This window comes from Ranitomeya imitator, chromosome 8 (assembly GCF_032444005.1).
Source record: "Ranitomeya imitator isolate aRanImi1 chromosome 8, aRanImi1.pri, whole genome shotgun sequence".
NCBI lineage: Eukaryota > Metazoa > Chordata > Amphibia > Anura > Dendrobatidae > Ranitomeya > Ranitomeya imitator.
In genome coordinates, this window is record NC_091289.1 from 53,912,354 (window position 1) to 53,931,086 (window position 18,733).

Here is an 18,733-nt window from a genome sequence, read left to right on the forward strand (position 1 = left end):
GGGAACTAGGCTGAAATCTTACATGGAAGGATTACTGGATGGTGTAACAAATCCACCAAGCAAACATGGCCGATGAAACGGCTAAACCCTTCCTGTAACCGTCAGGAAGCAGTCCTCTTACAGTGAGGTAGCCCAAATAAAGTGTCCAACCTTCGGAAGGACGCCGTCCTTGAGACGTACCTACTCAGAGCACTCACCACGTCCAGAATATGGGGAACCCATTCCGTTATGTGGACTGGTGCCGAAAGAGATGAGGGAAGAATGATGCCCTCATAACTGTGGGAATACAATACCACCTTAGTAACAAAGGATGGGGATTGCTTGTAGACAACCTTGCCTTGATGGTAATAAGGGAAAAAGGTCTGAAAGAACAGAGCGGCTAGCTCCGAAGACTCGTCAGGATGAGGAGATCGCAGAGAAAAAAGGTCGATGTTCCCTGATAGTAAAGTCTGTCCGGATCAAAAGGAGTCTACTGTAAGACTCCCAGGATCATTAAGGTCCCAAAGATCTAATGGTATGCGATAGGGAAGAACCACATGTGAAGACTCCCTGCGAGGAAGTCCATATTTGAAGTTTTGTTGCAATAAGACGGAAAAATACTAATTCAGCAAACGAGAAAAAAAAAACCTGACATGGTCAGTGCAGATCTCCCAGGATCACTGGGGCCCTTCCTGCTTCCAAAAGTGGAAGTAGTGGAAGAGGGGTGAAGGAAACTGGTACCATGGAAGAGCCAGAGCATGCACTGCGATGGCTTTTGGATCTAGAGGCCGAACCATGAACTTAGAGTACATTGGCGTTCAGTCTGGATGCCATCCGACCTACATCTGGAGTGCTCCAGAGAAGACAGACCTGATGGAAGACTTCCGGGTGATGTTCCCACTCACATGAGGCCGGACCCTGACGGCGTCTGCCACCCAGAGTTCTACACCTGAGATGTGTAGTGCCGAGATCACCAGATGATAGATCGTGGCCCAACAGAGAATGTGAGGTACCTCGACCATGACGCCTGACCGTGGGTACCTGCTAGATGATTGACGTATGGCACAGACTTGGGATTGTCCGATTGAATCGGATGGGGTTACCCACCAGAAGGCAGTGGCCTGCTGTAGAACTAGCTGTACCATTCGGATCCCCAGAACAATGATCAGGAGGAGAGGACTGGCATCGGTAGTCACTAATAACTGGGAGAATGGATCTTCCCTGGATAAGGAAGGAGCTCAGAGACTACCCTCTGAAAGCCTGATTGACCTGCAGAAAACGAGAGGAGCGAAGGAAACCATTTTTATTGTCGTCACCAATTTTCCTCAGAACACTCCTAGCAAATCGAATGGAATGAGGGGATGAGTGAACAAGTGCGCGAGCACCCTGTTGAAGGGCCACGGCCTTGTCTCAAGGGAGAATAACCAAACTTCTGGAAGATTCCAGGATCATCCTCAAAAAGGATATCTCCTGGGCTGGAAATGAGGAAAAAACTTGTCTAAGTTTAGCTGCCAGCCCAGGAGAGAGAGGGTATCGCAAGAGATATAGACGACTCCGCGCCGGGCTGAAGGAGCGGCTAGAAAGTCGACCAGGTAGGGCAGGACGACCACGCCTCTAGGGTACAAGAGGAACATGACAGCCCCAAAACCCTTGCCAACACTCTGGGTGCGACAAGGTCGTGATTTGAAAATGCTGTTCGCGAAAGGGAAAGCGAAGGAATTTTGAAGAGCGAAAAACATAAGAATGTGAAGGTAAGCATCCCGAATGTCAGTGGATGCCAGAAACTCCCCCTTTTTCCGTTGAAGTAAAGGCTGAGCAGGGGTACTCCATCCGAAGAAGGGGGACCTTGTCAAGCTTGGTAGAAGTTTGAGGTTCCGGGTCGGTCTTACTTTACAGTCCCCATTTTGGAACCAAGATCCCTTAGATCTAGACCGTCCTGGACAACTGATCCGCTGCTGGTTGGGTCTATAGGAAATCAAAATAGTTAAGGTCTCTGACCAAGAGACCATTGCTCTAGCAACACATGCGGTGGCTAAGGATGGGTAGAGCGCTGAACTGGAGGCCGCAAGACGGAAAAAGCTAGATTTGCTATATGACAGTCCGTTGTATTTTTAATTGATGACCCATCGGGCAGGGATACTGGTAGGTATACCACAGGAGATTGTACCCGGTTAAAATGCCAAGTGGCAGAATGCGCGGCTGCATGCAGAAGGAGGAAAAAACGTCTCTTACTATCGCCGCTCTCTTTTGACAGTGCGGAGTTAAAATGATGAACCCTCGATCCACCATCCTCTTAACAGGGAAGCGGAAAGGGATCGCCCGCCTTCTTGCATCATCTGCTAAATAGTGGAGATGCAGAGGGGGTGTTCGGACGCCAAAAAAAGGAGCCTCTGTACATCCACAGAGTTAAGGTCCCTGGGTGGACAGGGCTGGTTGTCCGGCGTTAGGCCTGGCTGTAGAAGAGATTACATGGAGGCGACACTCCATGTGCTCATCTATCGATGGTGTGGGGAGATCGGTGCCCTTTAAGAGGACCCGTCGCCCTTAAGAATCAGACCAGGCATGGCATATCACGTCTTGGGGAGGGAACACCCCACGTGTTTGCATATTGGCTGAAAAAGGATACCGCGCTTGCAGAGGCTTCTGTCCAGTGGATCGCTTATCCAGATGCTCCCTGTCCGGGTGAAGGGCAGATGCACTGCGAGGGAGTTTAGTTTCCTCATGAGGGACACTGCATGATCTAGAGTAGAAACGAAGGCCTCGTCAATCTACAGAGATTGGTTGATGATATAAATAGGCGAATCCATCCTTTTCTGAAGTTCTGGTGAGTTTAGAACCAAGGCAATATCCAATCCATATTCAGAGGCTTGTTCTCAGCAAATCATTGGTGAGGGATCAGAAAATGAAGCTTCCGTATTCTAGGCGCGTGTACGTTTCTAGAATACTTGCGGCCCCTGCTAGCTGATGGCTTTAAGACCAGGAATACTGGTCATGTTAAGTACAGGGAGAAGATGCAGGGGAAGAGATTAGAACTTCCTTACCCGGATGCAGAGTCGTTGTGCCCCTTTAATACAAAACCATAGCTCCTGTGTGTGTGTGTGTGGCGGCAGGGTGGACCAAGATGGCCACCGGGAGTTGCAAAGGTGGTAAAGTAACGCAGAGAGTGAAAGGCGGCAATTCGGGGGACGGGGCCTCGTGACTTCCAGAAGCGCCAGAAAAGGTGAGCGGAACCGCCTTAATGCGCCATAGTGCAGGCGCAGCTTCCGGGATGCGGCCTACACATCGGCCGAAGCGGGGGGCTAAATTTTTGCAGCCGGCCGGGGCGTTACCTCAGGAAGGTGGGCCACAGGGAAGCTGAGGCTGCCTGTCAGCATGTGAACATCCCGCTGCAGAGGCTCACCGCTGACTGGATCCACTCACCATCGGTGCATGTCCCGGCATGGAGCCGCCGCGATGACTGGGTTTCAGCGCCGAGGAAGCGTGTGCACTCTATGGTTCTGCTACAGTTCAGGTAATGCAGCGTGGACGGCGCAGGGATAAACCTCAATCCATCATCCCTTTGTTAGGGAGGTGGAGAGGAACCGTCCGCCTCCTTGTGCCATCCGCTTTAACCGTGGTGGGACAGTGGGGGCTGCTTGGACGCCATAGAGAGGGGCCTCTGTACATCCACTCGGGTGGACAGGGCCAGTTGTCCGGCATTAGGCCTGGCTCCAGGAGAGGATACATAGAGGTGACACTCCATGTGGTCGCCTGCTGCTGGTGTGGGGAGATCGGGACCCGAAGGAACCGTCTCCCCTGAAGTGAGCTCAGGCATGGCTTCCCACGTCGCAGGAGAGGTACGGGGAGGTATACTCGGTGTGCTCGCCTGTTGATGGTTCTGGGTAGATCGGAACCTTGAAAGGATCCGTCGCCCCCTTCACTCCGTTAAATAAAAAATAAAAATTTACAGAAAAGTAAAACATAAAATAACAACGTTGGGGTCTAAACCAAATGCCTCCTACAGACACTAAGCAAGAACTGGTTAGCAGAGAGTCAGCAGGAGGGTGTATACTGCAGAGGAGGAGAGAACTTTCTGTGTATGACTGAAGGTACCTTCACACATAACGATTTCGTTAACGATATTGTTGCAACGTCACGCTTTTTGTGACGTAGGAACGATCCTGCTAACGATCTCGTTATGTGTGACAGCGACCAACGATCAGGCCCCTGCTGGGAGATCGTTGGTCGTGGGGAATGATCAGGACCTTTTTTGGTCGCTGATCACCCCGCTGTCATCGCTAGATCGGCGTGTGTGACGCCGATCCAGCGATGTGTTCACCTGTAACCAGGGTAAACGTCGGGTTACTAAGTGCAGGGCTGCGCTTAGTAACCCGATATTTACCCTGGTTACCATTGTAAAAAAAAAAAAAACAGTACATACTCACATTCCAATGTCTGTCACGTCCCCCGCCGTCAGCTTCCCTGCACTGACTGTCAGTGCCGGCCGTAAAGCAGAGCACAGCGGTGACATCACCGCTGTGCTCTGCTTTCCGGCCGGCGCTGACACAGTCAGTGCAGGGAAGCTGACAGCTGGGAACGTGACAGACATCGGAATGTGAGTATGTACTGTTTTTTTTTTTTTTTTTTACTTTTACAATGGTAACTAGGGTAAATATCGGGTTACTAAGCGCGGCCCTGCACTTAGTAACCCGATGTTTACCCTGGTTACCCGGGGACTTCGGCATCGTTGAAGACAGTTTAAACGATGCCGAAGTCTTTCCCCGGATCGTTGGTCGCTGGAGAGAGCTGTCTGTGTGAGCGCTCCCCAGCGACCACACAACGACTTACCAACGATCACGGCCAGGTCGTATCGCTGGTCGTGATCGTTGGTAAGTCATTTAGTGTAACGGTACCTTTAGTGTCAGCCTCCTAGTGGCAGCAGCATACACCCACGGGCTGTGTCCCCCAATGAGGCAAAGGAGAAAGTAAACTGGTTTTTTGTTTGCTTTTGGTTACTCCAATTTGCAGTGTCAGATTTCACATGTACAATGTTCCCAGAATTTATCTAACACTTTATATATTACGCTCAGGCACTAAGGGCTAGTTAAGTAATCCATTTATGAGACTCAAAGATGCCCAGGAAATCTTATTCCCTTCCTGACCGGAGGAATTCTAGTATGTTGCTGGTAGTTGGGTGGTCTCTGCACCTTGCTGTACAATAGGGCATGGTGTGGCCTTTGCCCACGCCATCCCGATAAGCAACCCACTGCAAAATCTTGGTTTGGAGTTAAAGTACCTATTACCTCTCTGGTGCTGCCATTTTTACTTAATAAAGCAGTGGGCAGCCAACAGATTAGTGATCTCCCTAAATATAATTTAATAACAAAAGAGCCTCTGATGCCCTCCCAGAAAGAACTAATGTTATTAAGCTGTTACTGAGTGGTAACTTCATAGCTGCAATTACCATTTGGTAACAGTTCGGTAGAGTACACGGCGGCATTGGATTGGTGGAAAGAGCAAGATCTCACGTTTTTGCTGTGGAAGGTTGTAGGCTCATGATCCAAAAATACCAATTAAAAAATGGAAAAAAACAAACAATCTCAAACGTTTCCCTTCATGCATTGTAAAGCTGTAGTATATCCAACAATCCTTTTTTATTTTAGACCTTATTCTTGTGCCAAGATGCTGTTACACTGCTTATATTTACATTTTCTGCCCTTTAGATATTTTATTTGCCCCATAGAAGGAGATCGCTAGACAAGTGTCAGGATGTAGATGCTTTTTGTATTGAGTGATGTAAATGATTTATTTCTATTCCAGCCTGTTGTGAACTCTGTAAACCACTTATTTGCACATAAGACGGATCCCGGACTGAGTAAGAATGCTGCGCCGCCCTTATTGCCAAATCCCCTAGCACAAACCTATGACTTCAAACAAGGCTGCCAGTTATGCTACGTGAGGACAGGTAAGATGTCCCTTGGATTGCAGAACTCAATGTTCCTTGGGTTTTGCTTTGCGTGTAGAAGATGAGCATGGTGCAGGTAACTTCTTGTTAATTCTTGGAGCAGCTCATAAAGTAAGCCTGCAGGATTTTGTAATCTGGTCTCACTTACCGAAAAAGATGACATGGTAAAAGCTTAACCTAAGCCACCCCAATGCTTTACAGTTATACTGAGGTTTAAAGGGGTTGTCCACTACTTGGAGTACCCTTTTTTTCAATGCAATAGTCCCTCTTGTAAAATAAAAATATCAAATACTGACCTTTCAGCACCTCTCCAGTGATGTCGGTGGCAGTTCGCTTATGGTATATATGGCACGTGATGTCTGTAGGCAATCAGAGGCCTTGTCGGGCTGCTGCTTTCTCACATCCCCCAGATGAACGTTACACCAACTCAAAAAGTGAGAGCGCAGAAGCCCAATAGCGGCCACTGATTTGCTCTAGTGTTCATGCCATGCAAACCCCGGATGACTGCACCAACATCGCTGGAAAGGCATCGGTGCGGGAGTTAAATGTCAGTTCTTCTTATTTTACAAGGAGAGCTGCTTCCAATGGTGGACAAGCCCTTTAAAGGGAACCTGTCACCCCGTTTTTTCAGATTGAGATAAAAATACTGTTAAATAGGGCCTGCGCTGTGCGTTACAATAGTGTATCTCGGCTTACAATTTGCATCTCGGCTTCAGGAAAATGACCGCCGCGATCTCCATCTGCGCACGCGCGGCATCCCGCGGCCATTTTCCTGAAGCCCCGTGCAGCAGAGCACTCCATCTGCCTACGCGCGGCCTCAGGAAGATGGCCGCCCCCACCGATGACAAGGGTAATAGCGCAGATCGCGCGCTTTTTCTTCACCTGCGCGCAGTGGATTCGGCACTTGGACATGCGCACACCACTACGCCACCAACGGAAAGCTGGGGAAGAAACAGCGACTTCACCATGCCCAACTGACCAGACCAGCCTGATTGACAGGCGAAAACGGCGACTTTGGTAATGTATTTCGCAGCATAGGTGGGGAATCAGGGTACACTACATACACTATTGTAACGCACAGCGCAGGCCCTATTTAACAGTATTTTTATCTCAATCTGAAAAAACGGGGTGACAGGTTCCCTTTAAAGGAGGCAGAAATGTTGCCTAACCATGCGGCCTACCATTATAGTGGCCATAACCTTTTACCGTCAACTGACATAACTATGTCTAGATTGCAGGTGATTTTCTTCGTGACCTTCCAGTTATGCCACAGGGGTGGCTCGAGCACAGGAGTTGAGTAGTGATGAGTGAGTGTACTCGTTGCTCGGGTGGTTTCCGAGTATTTGTAAGTGCTCGTAGATTTAGTTTTCATCGCCGCAGCTGAATGATTTGCAGCTACTAGCCAGCTTGAATACATGTGGAGATTCCCTAGCAACCAGGCAACCCCCACATGTACTCAGTCTGGCTAGTAGCTGTAAATCATTCAGCTGAGGCGATGAAAACTAAATCTCCGAGCAGTTAGAAATACTCGGAGACTACCCGAGCGACGAGTACACTCGCTCATCACTAGAGTTGAGCCTTTATGATCCATAGTAGTTGCCGGCTGATATTTCTCCGATCCCAGCACGTCCACTTTTCAGCAGGGTACGGATGGATTGATATGGTGCCAATGGATTGCCATGGTACCCAGAGGCCTAATTATGGCCTCAATGTCTGCTATATGCCTCACACTATAATATCACACCAGAGGCAGGGTCTAATATTAATACTGACAAGTTGGATAGTGCACTGTATTACATGTTCAAGTCGCCTAATGGGACAAGTAAGTGTTGTAAAAAAAAAATAAAGATAAAATAACCAATAATACAGCTTTAATAATAAAAATAGTTTGTAAATAAAAATCCTAAAAGCAACATTTTTGGTATCACTTCATTCGTACTATAATATTTTCTCCTACGCCTCATTGGGGGACACAGGACCATGGGTGTTATGCTGCTGCCACTAGGAGGACACTAAGTAAACAGAAAGATTAACTCCTCCTCTGCAGTATACACCCCTTCACTGGCTACAATTCAACCAGTTCTTGCTTAGTGTCTGTAGGAGGCACTTGGGTCTGTTTTCAGACCCCAACTTTCTTATTTTAATTTTTATTTTAATTTTTCTGTAAATTCTTATTTTTTATTCAACGGAGTGAAGGGGGCGACGGATCCCTTTTATAAGGCTCGCTCTCCCCCGAACCAGCAACAGGCGAGCACACCTCCCCGTCTCTCTCCTGCGACGCTGGAGCACGCCAATTTTTACTGGGGCGACGGTTTCCATCTTTGGTCCCGATCTCCCTTCCCCCCTTGCAAGACGGCGTGTACATAGAGCCTGCTCTAATGTACCTCTCTGGGGGCCCCGTCAGACAAGGCCCACACTGCATGGCGTTGCACTAAGGGATTCCATGGTCTGACAGAAGAGGATGGAAGCTGAATGGAAGGATGGATGGAGCGCACAGGTGACAGGGGGACCTGCATTACCAGAGGGCACTGTGAGTACACATCCCTCCTGCGCCCCGAAGCTCTAGGGGGACAGGCGCCGGCGGTACTTGCGGCAGAGTCCCTGAGGAGAGGCGCCGGCGGTCGGGGGCCTGCGGTGGTCAGCGACGCTCCGTTGCGGCCGCCGCGCATCGCCGGGCAGGCCGGAAATTTAGTTCCCGGCTTTTCAGCCGGAGTAGGCCACAGTGAGCAGATCCCTCCCACGGCCGTAACCCCGCCCCCTATATCGGCGCTTCTTGTCTGGGACGAGAGGCGCCCTGCAGATCTCGGGGGCCGTATTGCCATCTCTCTGCAAGGTGGCCCACGCTGTCCAGGAACCGCCACGGCTAATTCCTCCCCAGGGACACAGGCACAGGACCGTGGGTAAGCTGCTTCAAGAAAGCTTAACCCTTTCCCTGCGTATACTGCCCCGCTCTGTCTCTAAATACACTGTCTCAATCCAAGGAGACTAAAAAGGGTAACAAGAAGCACAGTGTTTTTCACTGTATGTGCCACTTGCAATACGGCCCTGCCCCGAGCTCACAGTAACCCGTTGTGTGCGGATTGTGTCCCGGCCTCTGTGCAGCCGCCTCCCGCCGATGCTGCCGCCGTCGACCCTGTAGAGCCTAGCCTCCCTGAGTGGGCAGCTTCTCTGTCACGATCTATGGCTTCCATCAGGGCAATTGACTCCCTCCGGGGCCCCCCTTCAAGTCAGACCGCGGAGGATTCGGGCGACAGTACGGATCCGTCCACCAGCAGGGGGCGTACTCTGTCACTTCCTACTCGGGGTTCCAGAAAACGTGTCCATGTTCCATCCCCTGACCATGGGCCAGTTGGATTTTCAGCGTCGGCGAGCTCCGCTTCCCTGTCCCCTTCTCCAGACAACCCAAACGACTCTGAATATGAGTCCGATTCCTACGTTCAGGATTCCTCCTCCTCCCAAGAGACACTCAATTCTCTCATCGAAGCGGTCAACCAGACCCTGAAGGTGGCCGAGGAATCCGTATCTACGCCCGAACACGTGATGTCGTTCAAAAAGACTAAACGTGTCCAAAAGGTTTTTGTCACTCATCCCGAGTTCAAGGAGATTGTACAAAAACATAGGGACCGTCCCGATAAACGCTTCATGGGTCAAAAGCCCATCGAGGCCAAATATCCTTTTACTCAGGAACTAATCAAGGACTGGCTGCAGTCCCCCTCAGTGGACCCTGCTGTGTCACATCTCGCTTCCAAAACCATCCTGTCCCTGTCAGACGGCTCCTCGGTTAAGAACCCCTCTGACCGTCAGATTGATTATCTGGCTCGCTCCATCTTCGAGGCCACAGGAGCCTCTCTCTTCCCATCTTTCGCTGCCTCTTGGGTGGCTAAGGCTATGGTCGCTTGGGCCAAGACGCTTTCCACGACCATCCAAGTTAGCGACTTACCTCCAGAAGCGATCAACCTGGCTAACCAGATAGCCCAGGCTGGGGATTTCGTAGTCAATGCCTCAATAGACGCAGCCAATTGCGCTGCACAGGCAGCCGCGAATGCAATCTCCATTAGAAGAGCCCTGTGGCTCAGGGATTGGCGAGCAGATTCGACTTCCAAGCGCTCTTTGACATCTCTGCCCTACCAGGCTGGTCGTTTATTTGGAGAAAAATTAGACCAAATAATCTCGGATGCCACCGGGGGAAAAAGTAAATTTCTCTCCCAACAAAAGCCTACCCGGCCGTTTCGGTATCAACAACAACCCCGATTTCGGCCCTTTCGTAACAATACCAACTGGTCATCTACACCCTCTGCCTCCGCATCAGGACGAGGCTCGCGCAGTGACCAAGGCCCCCAGGTCTCTTACAGACCTAACCGTAACTGGAAACCCAGACCGAGACCACCCGGGTCTAAGGGATCCAGATCCCTTAGACCCTCCACGCAATGACTCCTTGCAACATTCGGGGGGCTCCAACAAAGTAGGAGGGCGTCTACTTTTGTTCCGTCAAGCCTGGCTCTCGGTCGTTTCCGACAAGTGGGTCAGGGAACTGGTGTCCACCGGATACAAAATAGAATTTTCCTCCCCCCCTACGCGCTTCTTCCAGTCTTGCCCTCCCAAATCAAAGACAACAGCTTTTCTCCGGGCCATACGGGCACTACAAAGGGACGGAGTCATCATTCCGGTTCCCCTAGACCAAAGGTTCAAAGGGTTCTACTCGAACCTATTCGTGGTCCCAAAGAAGGACGGATTGCTGCGTCTGATTCTGGACCTGAAACTTCTAAACAAATTTGTCAAAATTCGACATTTCAGAATGGAATCCCTCCGTTCTGTGGTCGCGTCCATGGAAAAAGGAGAATTCCTGGCGTCCATAGACACCAAGGATGCTTACCTCCACATCCTAATCCTTCCTCCGCATCAGCAGTTCCTCCGCTTCGCATTTCACGGAGAACACTTCCAATTTGTGGCCTTGCCTTTCGGTCTCGCCACTGCTCCCAGAGTCTTCACGAAGGTCATGGCGGCTGCCATGGCCATTCTTCATTCCAGGGGAGTGGTGGTACTTCCGTACCTGGACAACCTACTGATAAAAGGTCCATCTTACCCAGCCTGCGAAGAGTCCGTCGTTCTCACGGTGGATACTCTTTCTCGCCTGGGTTGGAAGATAAACTTCGAAAAATCCTCTCCGATTCTGGCCAAACGGATCTCCATTCTTGGGATGACACTGGACACTTCTCGCCGTCTGGTCATTCTCCCTCAAGACAAGGCCTTGGCCTTGCAGCAGGGAGCTCAGAGTCTTTCCCGTCCAGTCTCCCACTCCATTCGATTCAGCATGCGCATTCTCGGGCAGATGGTAGCAGCCATGGAAGCGGTTCCATTCGCGCAATTTCACCTCCGTCACCTACAGCATGCGCTACTGTCGGCGTGGGACGGCAACCTGTCTTCCCTTGACCGCCGCTTCACCCTGTCCCCACGGGTCAGGAAGACCCTCAGGTGGTGGACGCTGAAGTCCTCCCTAATCCAGGGAAGGTCTTTTCTCCCAGTGCGGTGGCTGGTGGTGACCACCTATGCCAGCCTCATGGGCTGGGGGGGCGGTTTTCACCCATCACACAGCACAGGGGCGGTGGTCCACTCGAGAGTCTCGCCTTTCCATCAATCTCCTGGAGATACGAGCTATCAGGCTAGCATTGTTCCAGTTTCACCACCTTCTGGCGGGTCACCCCGTCAGAATCCAGTCCGACAATGCCACGGCTGTGTTGTACATCAACCGTCAAGGGGGAACCCGCAGCAAGACTGCTATGCTCGAGGTGTCCCACATCCTGCGTTGGGCAGAGTCCAACCATTCGCCCATCTCGGCGATCCACATACCAGGTGTGGAGAATTGGGCGGCGGACTTCTTCAGCTGCCAGGGCCTCGCCTCGGGCGAGTGGTCCCTTCACCCAGAGGTTTTCCATCAGATTTGTCATCGCTGGGGGACCCCGGATGTGGATCTCATGGCATCCAGGTTGAATAACAAGGTTCCACAGTTCTTTGCACGGTCACTCGACCCACGGGCTATCGGAGTAGACGCCCTGGTCCTGCCTTGGCGTCAATACCGCCTCCCGTACATATTTCCCCCTCTTCCCCTGCTGTCGAGGGTCATCAACAAGATCAGGGCAGAGAGGGTACCAGTGATCCGCACCGGGCATGGTACGCGGAACTTGTTCAGCTGGTCGCCGACGTCCCCTGGCGTCTTCCAGATCACGTGGATCTTCTCTCACAGGGCCCGATTTACCACCAGAACTCAGGGGCCCTGTCTTCTAGGCCATGCGGGTTTCACTCCCAAGGTGTCTTCCACCATGATCAGGGCTAGGAAACCTGTATCCATGCGCAGTTACCACCGTACCTGGCGAATTTTCTTCTCATGGTGCGACGCACAGGGGCGATCTCCTCTGGTGTTTTCTATCCCTGCCATATTGGATTTTCTCCAATCTGGACTAGAGTCGGGACTTGCACTTAGCTCTCTAAAGGGTCAGGTTTCGGCATTGTCAGTCCTTTTCCAACGAAAGATTGCCAATAGATTGCCGGTGAAGACTTTTTCCAGGGAGTTTCCCGTGTGGCGCCTCCCTACAAAATGCCTTTGGATCCATGGGATCTTAATTTAGTCCTCGGAGCTCTTCAGGAGACTCCCTTCGAACCGCTACAGGACGTTTCTCTGACCTTCCTCTCCTGGAAGGTAGTTTTCCTAGTGGCCATTACATCCATCAGACGGGTTTCGGAGCTGGCTGCACTCTCCTGCCGCCCTGCACACTCTTGATGTGGTAAGGGCTCTTCGTCGGTACGTCTCGCGGACGGCTCCCTTCCGCACATCGGATGTCCTTTTTGTACTTCCAGAGGGACCAAGGAGGGGTTCTCCCGCTTCCAAAGCTACTCTAGCCAAATGGATTCGGTCGGCTATTCAAGAATCCTATCGTGCCAAAGGCGTTCCTATCCCAGCAGGAATCAAGGCCCATTCTACTCGGTCGGTGGGCGCCTCGTGGGCCATTCGACACCAGGCGTCAGCACAGCAGGTCTGCAAGGCTGCAACATGGTCCAGTTTGCACACTTTTACCAAACATTACCACATTCATTCTCTCTTCTGCACACGCCGCCCTTGGCAGGCGCATTCTGCAATCGGCAGTTCCTTAGCCGTAAGCCAGTGGTACATGGGGTATTAGCATATCTTGCTCCCCACCCAGGGACTGCTTTGGGACGTCCCATGGTCCTGTCCCCCCCCCCCAATGAGGCGTAGGAGAAAAGGAGATTTTTGTGTACTCACCGTAAAATCTTTTTCTCCGAGCCAATCATTGGGGGACACAGCACCCACCCTGTTAGCCTGTTTGGCTTGTTGTTACTTCCTTGGTTTTGACATAGTTTGTCATTTGTTCATGCTCCTACTGCTTTACTACCAAACTGGTTGAATTTTAGCCAGTGAAGGGGTGTATACTGCAGAGGAGGAGTTAAGGTACCTTCACACTCAGCGACGCTGCAGCGATACCAACAACTATGTCGTTCGCTGCAGCGTCGCTGTTTGGTCGCTGGAGAGCTGTCACACAGACAGCTCTCCAGCGACCAACGATGCCGGTAACCAGGGTAAACATCGGGTTACTAAGCGCAGGGCCGCACTTAGTAACCCGATGTTTACCCTGCTTACCAGCGTAAAAGTTAAAAATAACTAACACTACATACTTACCTTCCGCTGTCTGTCCCCGGCGCTGTGCTTTCCTGCACTGACTGTGAGCACAGCGGCCGGAAAGCACAGCGGTGACGTCACCGCTGTGCTTTCCGGCTGGCCGGCGCTCACAGCCAGTGCAGAGAAGCACAGCGAGGGACAGACAGCGGAAGGTAAGTATGTAGTGTTTGTTTTTTTTAACTTTTACGCTGGTAACCAGGGCAAAAATCGGGTTACTAAGCGCGGCCCTGCGCTTAGTAACCCGATGTTTACCCTGGTTACCAGTGAAGACATCGCTGAATCGGTGTCACACACGCCGATTCAGCGATGTCTGCGGGAGGTCCAGCGACGAAATAAAGTTCTGGACTTTCTGCAGCGACCAACAACATCACAGCAGGATCCTGATCGCTGCTGCCTGTCAAACTGAACGATATCGCTAGCCAGGACGCTGCAATGTCACGGATCGCTAGCGATATCGTTCAGTGTGACGGTACCTTTAATCTTTCTGTTTACTTAGTGGCAGCAGCATAACCCCATGGTCCTGTGTCCCCCAATGATTGGCTCGGAGAAAAAGATTTTACAGTGCGTACACAAAAATCTCCTTTTTCATTCCTTACAGTGAACTGGGGTTAAAGAAAATATGAAAAATGTTGCCATAATTGCTGTTTTTATTTAATACCTATCACTTGCTCAAAAAAATTAGGTCAAATACCTCTTAAAAATCTTTGAGCTCCCATGATTCTGCCAGTTTTTTTCCTTATGTATCGATTGTAGGGATAATCATATTTATATCCGCCAGTGCAAAAATAAATATTGACCCAAAAATTACTTAAACCCCAATTCATAATTTTCCTTTTTTTTTGGCCTCATGCTGACTAGTGTTTTTCTGCCTATATTACACAGCCTAATGCTTTAATTCATTTATTCATTCATTTATTCCTGAATTCAGGATTATATTAGCTATATTTCTACCTGTACGTTAGACTGTGTACAAGGTGATGTGGTTCTTGGAGGTTGGTTAGTTTTCTGATCATTTTAACGCCAATTTTCATGTTGCCTTTTCTTTTGCAGGCCCCAAGGCGCTCGATTTCGCCTACAAAGAGAAATTTGAGCACAAATGTAAAAAAGACATTTTATTAGCACGAATGAAAAGCTCTGAAAACAAAGCCTGGTTAAAAATTCGTCAGAGGCCAATGAAAGTCAATTTTTCTGGTCCCTTCATGCTGTGCAAAGGTAAGGAAAAATGTCTTTAGTTTTTAGTAGATTGTGACATCTAAATGCAATTTGGACCATTGCAAAATACTGTGGCCTGACATTCCCCGTGATTAGAATAGTAACCGGCTGTCAGCTTGTGGACCAATAAGTGATGTAAATCTTCCAGCCGGACCATTTGTGTTCCTGCAGGAGCATATCTGAATATTATGCAGAGCCTGCACAGAAACGTGCAGCTGCAGGAGAGGTGAGAACACCATCAGAGACAGCCAGTCTCTCCATAGGGAACGATGACATGGTTTATTGCTTTCTTAATCGCCACGTATATAATTTAAGTGGCCATTACACTTCCTTCTTCGTTCCTGACCATTAAAGCCAGGGAAATGCGGTAGCTGCTGAGTCTCGAATACACAAATCGAGGAATCTTGCGATTCAGTCTTGGTGTCATCAAATCAATGTCTGGAGTGGAGATCTGGTCAAAGAAGACAGAGTACAGGGACCACACTCCTGCAGTTAGCCCATAGGAAGTTAGCAGCCCAGTTGTCCACTCCGGGTATGTGGACTGCTGAGATTGCCAGGACTTTTTGTTTTGACCATGCAAGGATAAGGCAGTGGAATTGGCGCACTCTACAGCTGGTCCTGGCAATGGAGGAGGGACTATGTCATTCTTCCAGCACTCTGGACAGTAAGCTTTCGGAAGAATCTTCATTCGCATCTGTCACTGGAAACATTTGTCTGGGTGCTTCCACTGTTTTGACAGTTCTTTGTTCAATTGTGATTTGAGAAGTGTCTGGCCGATTTTCTGACCTTCTTATACGACACTTTTAAGATTCCTCCGCTTATTTTATGGTCAAGGGTTGAATTATGGCGTGAACCAGACTGTCGACCATATCTTACTTTAGACGCCTGGTCGAGGTCTAGGTAAGATTCCTGCATTGGCTGTGTCTTCAGAAAGGGGGGGGGGACTGAGAAAGAGTTCATCCTGGAAGAGGTGGGAGGGGAAAGAGACTTGGGAGGGGAAAGAGACTTGGAAGAGGAACTTGCTCAGAACTGCATGGATCTCCTGTGCAATCTGCCATAAAAGTGCAGAGTATTTGATGGGTCTGACTCACCTGGGGAAGTGGTCAGAATATCGGAGGCATTGGAGTTAGGCAGACCCTCTGACAGAGACTATTGTCTAGGATACCCGGGTTGAGTCGGCCACAGACTGAGAGAGATCTACTGGCTATTTGGATGGCGTTAAATGGCGCTCTCATATTGGGCATTGGAGTATTCTTGTCAGGAATGGAGCGTTGGGCGTCTGTAATGGGTGCAGGCAGAGGCAGGTTGCCCAGTGGAATTTTGTTCTTGTAAGAGACACATGCAGAGTTCATGACTAGAGGAGACTGGGCACGTTGGCATGCATGATCCACACTGGGATTAGGCATAGTTGAAGAGGAGATAGAAATATAGGTACCTGGAGGACGGAGAAGCTACCAAACGGAGCAGTCTTCGTTCCTAGAGTGAACAGCAGAATCTACCCGATCCTGAAGACGGCTGAATGCCTTACTGGAGTTGCTGACATGTCAGGATAACAGGACTGAGGGTGTTCTCAGGAGACGTGAACTTTTTTACGAAGCCAGAACAGAGCTATTTGTGTAGAGTGAAGAGAAAATGACACCGTCCTGCAGAGAAAAGTGGTCCAAGCTAACGCACGTGAGAGACCTGTGTGAATCAGGGTGGATGGGCAGGACCGTCATCCTGTGAGAAGAACCCATGAAAATTTGGTTGAATAGGGGAAGTGTGGCTTGCTGAGCTCAGCAAGGCTGCTTAGAAACCAGGGACTAATTGGTGCAGCTCGACGGAGAGGACAGAGTGCTGCAATTTGTGCTGGAAGCCTTGGGGGGAGCCAGCGCACAAGTGGAGGGATGGGGACAGGAAGCTCCATCTACCAGATTCAAGAGTCCCTGGAAGTGAGGGGGGCTGTGCTGTGCAGAGCTGTAATGCATGCTACAGTTTGGAAATACACTTGTGTGTCCTGAAGATGGGGTCTCTGGGTCCATCTTCGCAGAAGCCTTTGAGACAGTCTTCTGAGGTCCCTGGAACCATCTTTGATTGGAACCTTGATCTCTGTCTTCCTGTCATGCAAATCACCTCCCTGTGGTGGACAGGAAATGGGCATGACCATTCGCCTGGTCACCTGAACACAACTGCGTTAGGGAATAGGGTCTTACCGTCCAGACCAGATGGGATACAGGGTGAACTTTTCAGCACTGTGCTGTTGGTCTCTTTGGGGAGTGACAGAGAGACCATTCTTCTCTGTTTCCCAACTTAAGAGATGAGATTGAAAAACAAAACAATTAGGAAAAGACTAAAGGGAGAAACCGGTGTGGATCTCACACCTGTGTCTGCTTACTTCTGACAAATCTAAAACTTAGCTTGGTGCCATTAGGCAGGCGTAACCTACTGAGGAGGAGCTGACTTTCTTTTAGTGCCAGCCTCCTGGTGGCAGCATCACACCAAGTTTTCCTGTGTCCCCAATGAAGGCTCAGAGAAAAAGAGATCACAAAAAAATAAATACTAATATTTAAAATGACATAAAAATAAATCCTTGTTCCATACGTAGATAAAAAAAAATTCAAAACGTATTTGAAAAAACAAATTAGAAAAACAAATATATTTTATATATGAATTTCTTCCGGTTTTAAGATTTCCAAAATCTTCAATTCCAGAAGATACAAATCTGCCCAGGTGTCTTGTATCGAGCCATAGAGCCGTGTATCCATGTATAAGACCTGTCACTTGCTCAAAAAAATAAAATAAGTTGTAGAATTCCCTGCGTTCCCCTGATTCTGTTGCTTTTTTCTGTTTTCAGCTGCATTGCTGTATTACAGAGATATTCATACTTGTTTGTTCGAGGCACAGTATGTGACATCTCTGCTTTGCAGTCCAACTTGACACTTTTACACAGTCTTCTCTGTGGGTGCATGTCTTCGCCCCTCCCTCCCAGATGCTGGCAATTGCAGCCCAGCAGTGTCTGAGATGGCTAGATTACCTGCCGAGCTGTTAATGGAGGGAGGATGTGAAGACGCACACCCCAGAGAAAACTTTATAGTAGCGCCCAGTTGGGCTGCGAATCAGAGATTTCACATATAGAGCTCCAGAATAAAGAAATGTGGATATCTCTTTAATGAAGTGACACTGCAAAACATCACCAGGTATCATTGTAATCAATATAACTGCGCTGACCTGACACCGTCTGTAGGTTACTGTGCACAATCCTGCTGACAGGTTCCCTTTAATGACTTTTACTACTACATGTCAGCAAGCATTGATCTTGAAAACATGAGTAATTGAAAAGAAAAATATATTGGAAAATTGTGTAAATTTAAATATTTCCTTGAATTAACTTTCTTCTGACTGGAGGTCAATTATTGTACAGAAATATTAGACAGAAGTGTACATTTTCTATTATTAGTCAAATAAAAATGTCAAACACATTAATAGTAGTTGACTTTCTCTGCTGCAGACATCCAGAGCCGCCAGGACTGTAAATATGGCGATAACTGCACTTTTGCATATTATCAAGAAGAGATTGACGTGTGGAATGAGGAGCGAAAGGGAGCACTACATCGAGATCAGCTTTTCCAGCTGCCCGGATTGGTGAAGCCAGGAAGTGTTTCTCGCTTTTTGCATGAGCAGAAGGGTATCTTCACCTTTTTATGTCAGGTAGAATACTGAACCTATGTTTAAAAGTTTGTGTACGTGGTCACTGCTCGCTCATAAATTTTTTTAGCTCTTTAAAAGGAAAGGGTCATCAGAAAATGGCCGCCTGTTTAACCCCACATGAGCCCAACCTTTTAGGCTACTTTCACACTTTCGTCGGTACGGGCCCGTCGCAATGCGTCGGACCGACGGACGTTGTGAAAATAACTGCACAACGTGGGCAG

At 49.3% G+C, this 18,733-nt stretch overlaps 1 protein-coding gene across 3 annotated transcripts in view; it reads left to right on the forward strand.

Annotated features, from left to right (window-relative positions):
* The window catches only part of LOC138647711 (uncharacterized), a 121,431-nt gene that overhangs the window by 35,202 nt on the left and 67,496 nt on the right, over positions 1–18,733 (forward strand). For all 3 annotated transcript variants that reach the window (XM_069736932.1, XM_069736933.1, XM_069736934.1), the window contains exons 12-14: positions 5,779–5,923; positions 14,664–14,825; positions 18,313–18,512. In XM_069736932.1, coding sequence (XP_069593033.1) covers positions 5,779–5,923; positions 14,664–14,825; positions 18,313–18,512 — 507 coding nt within the window. The remainder of the gene's footprint in view (positions 1–5,778; positions 5,924–14,663; positions 14,826–18,312; positions 18,513–18,733) is intronic.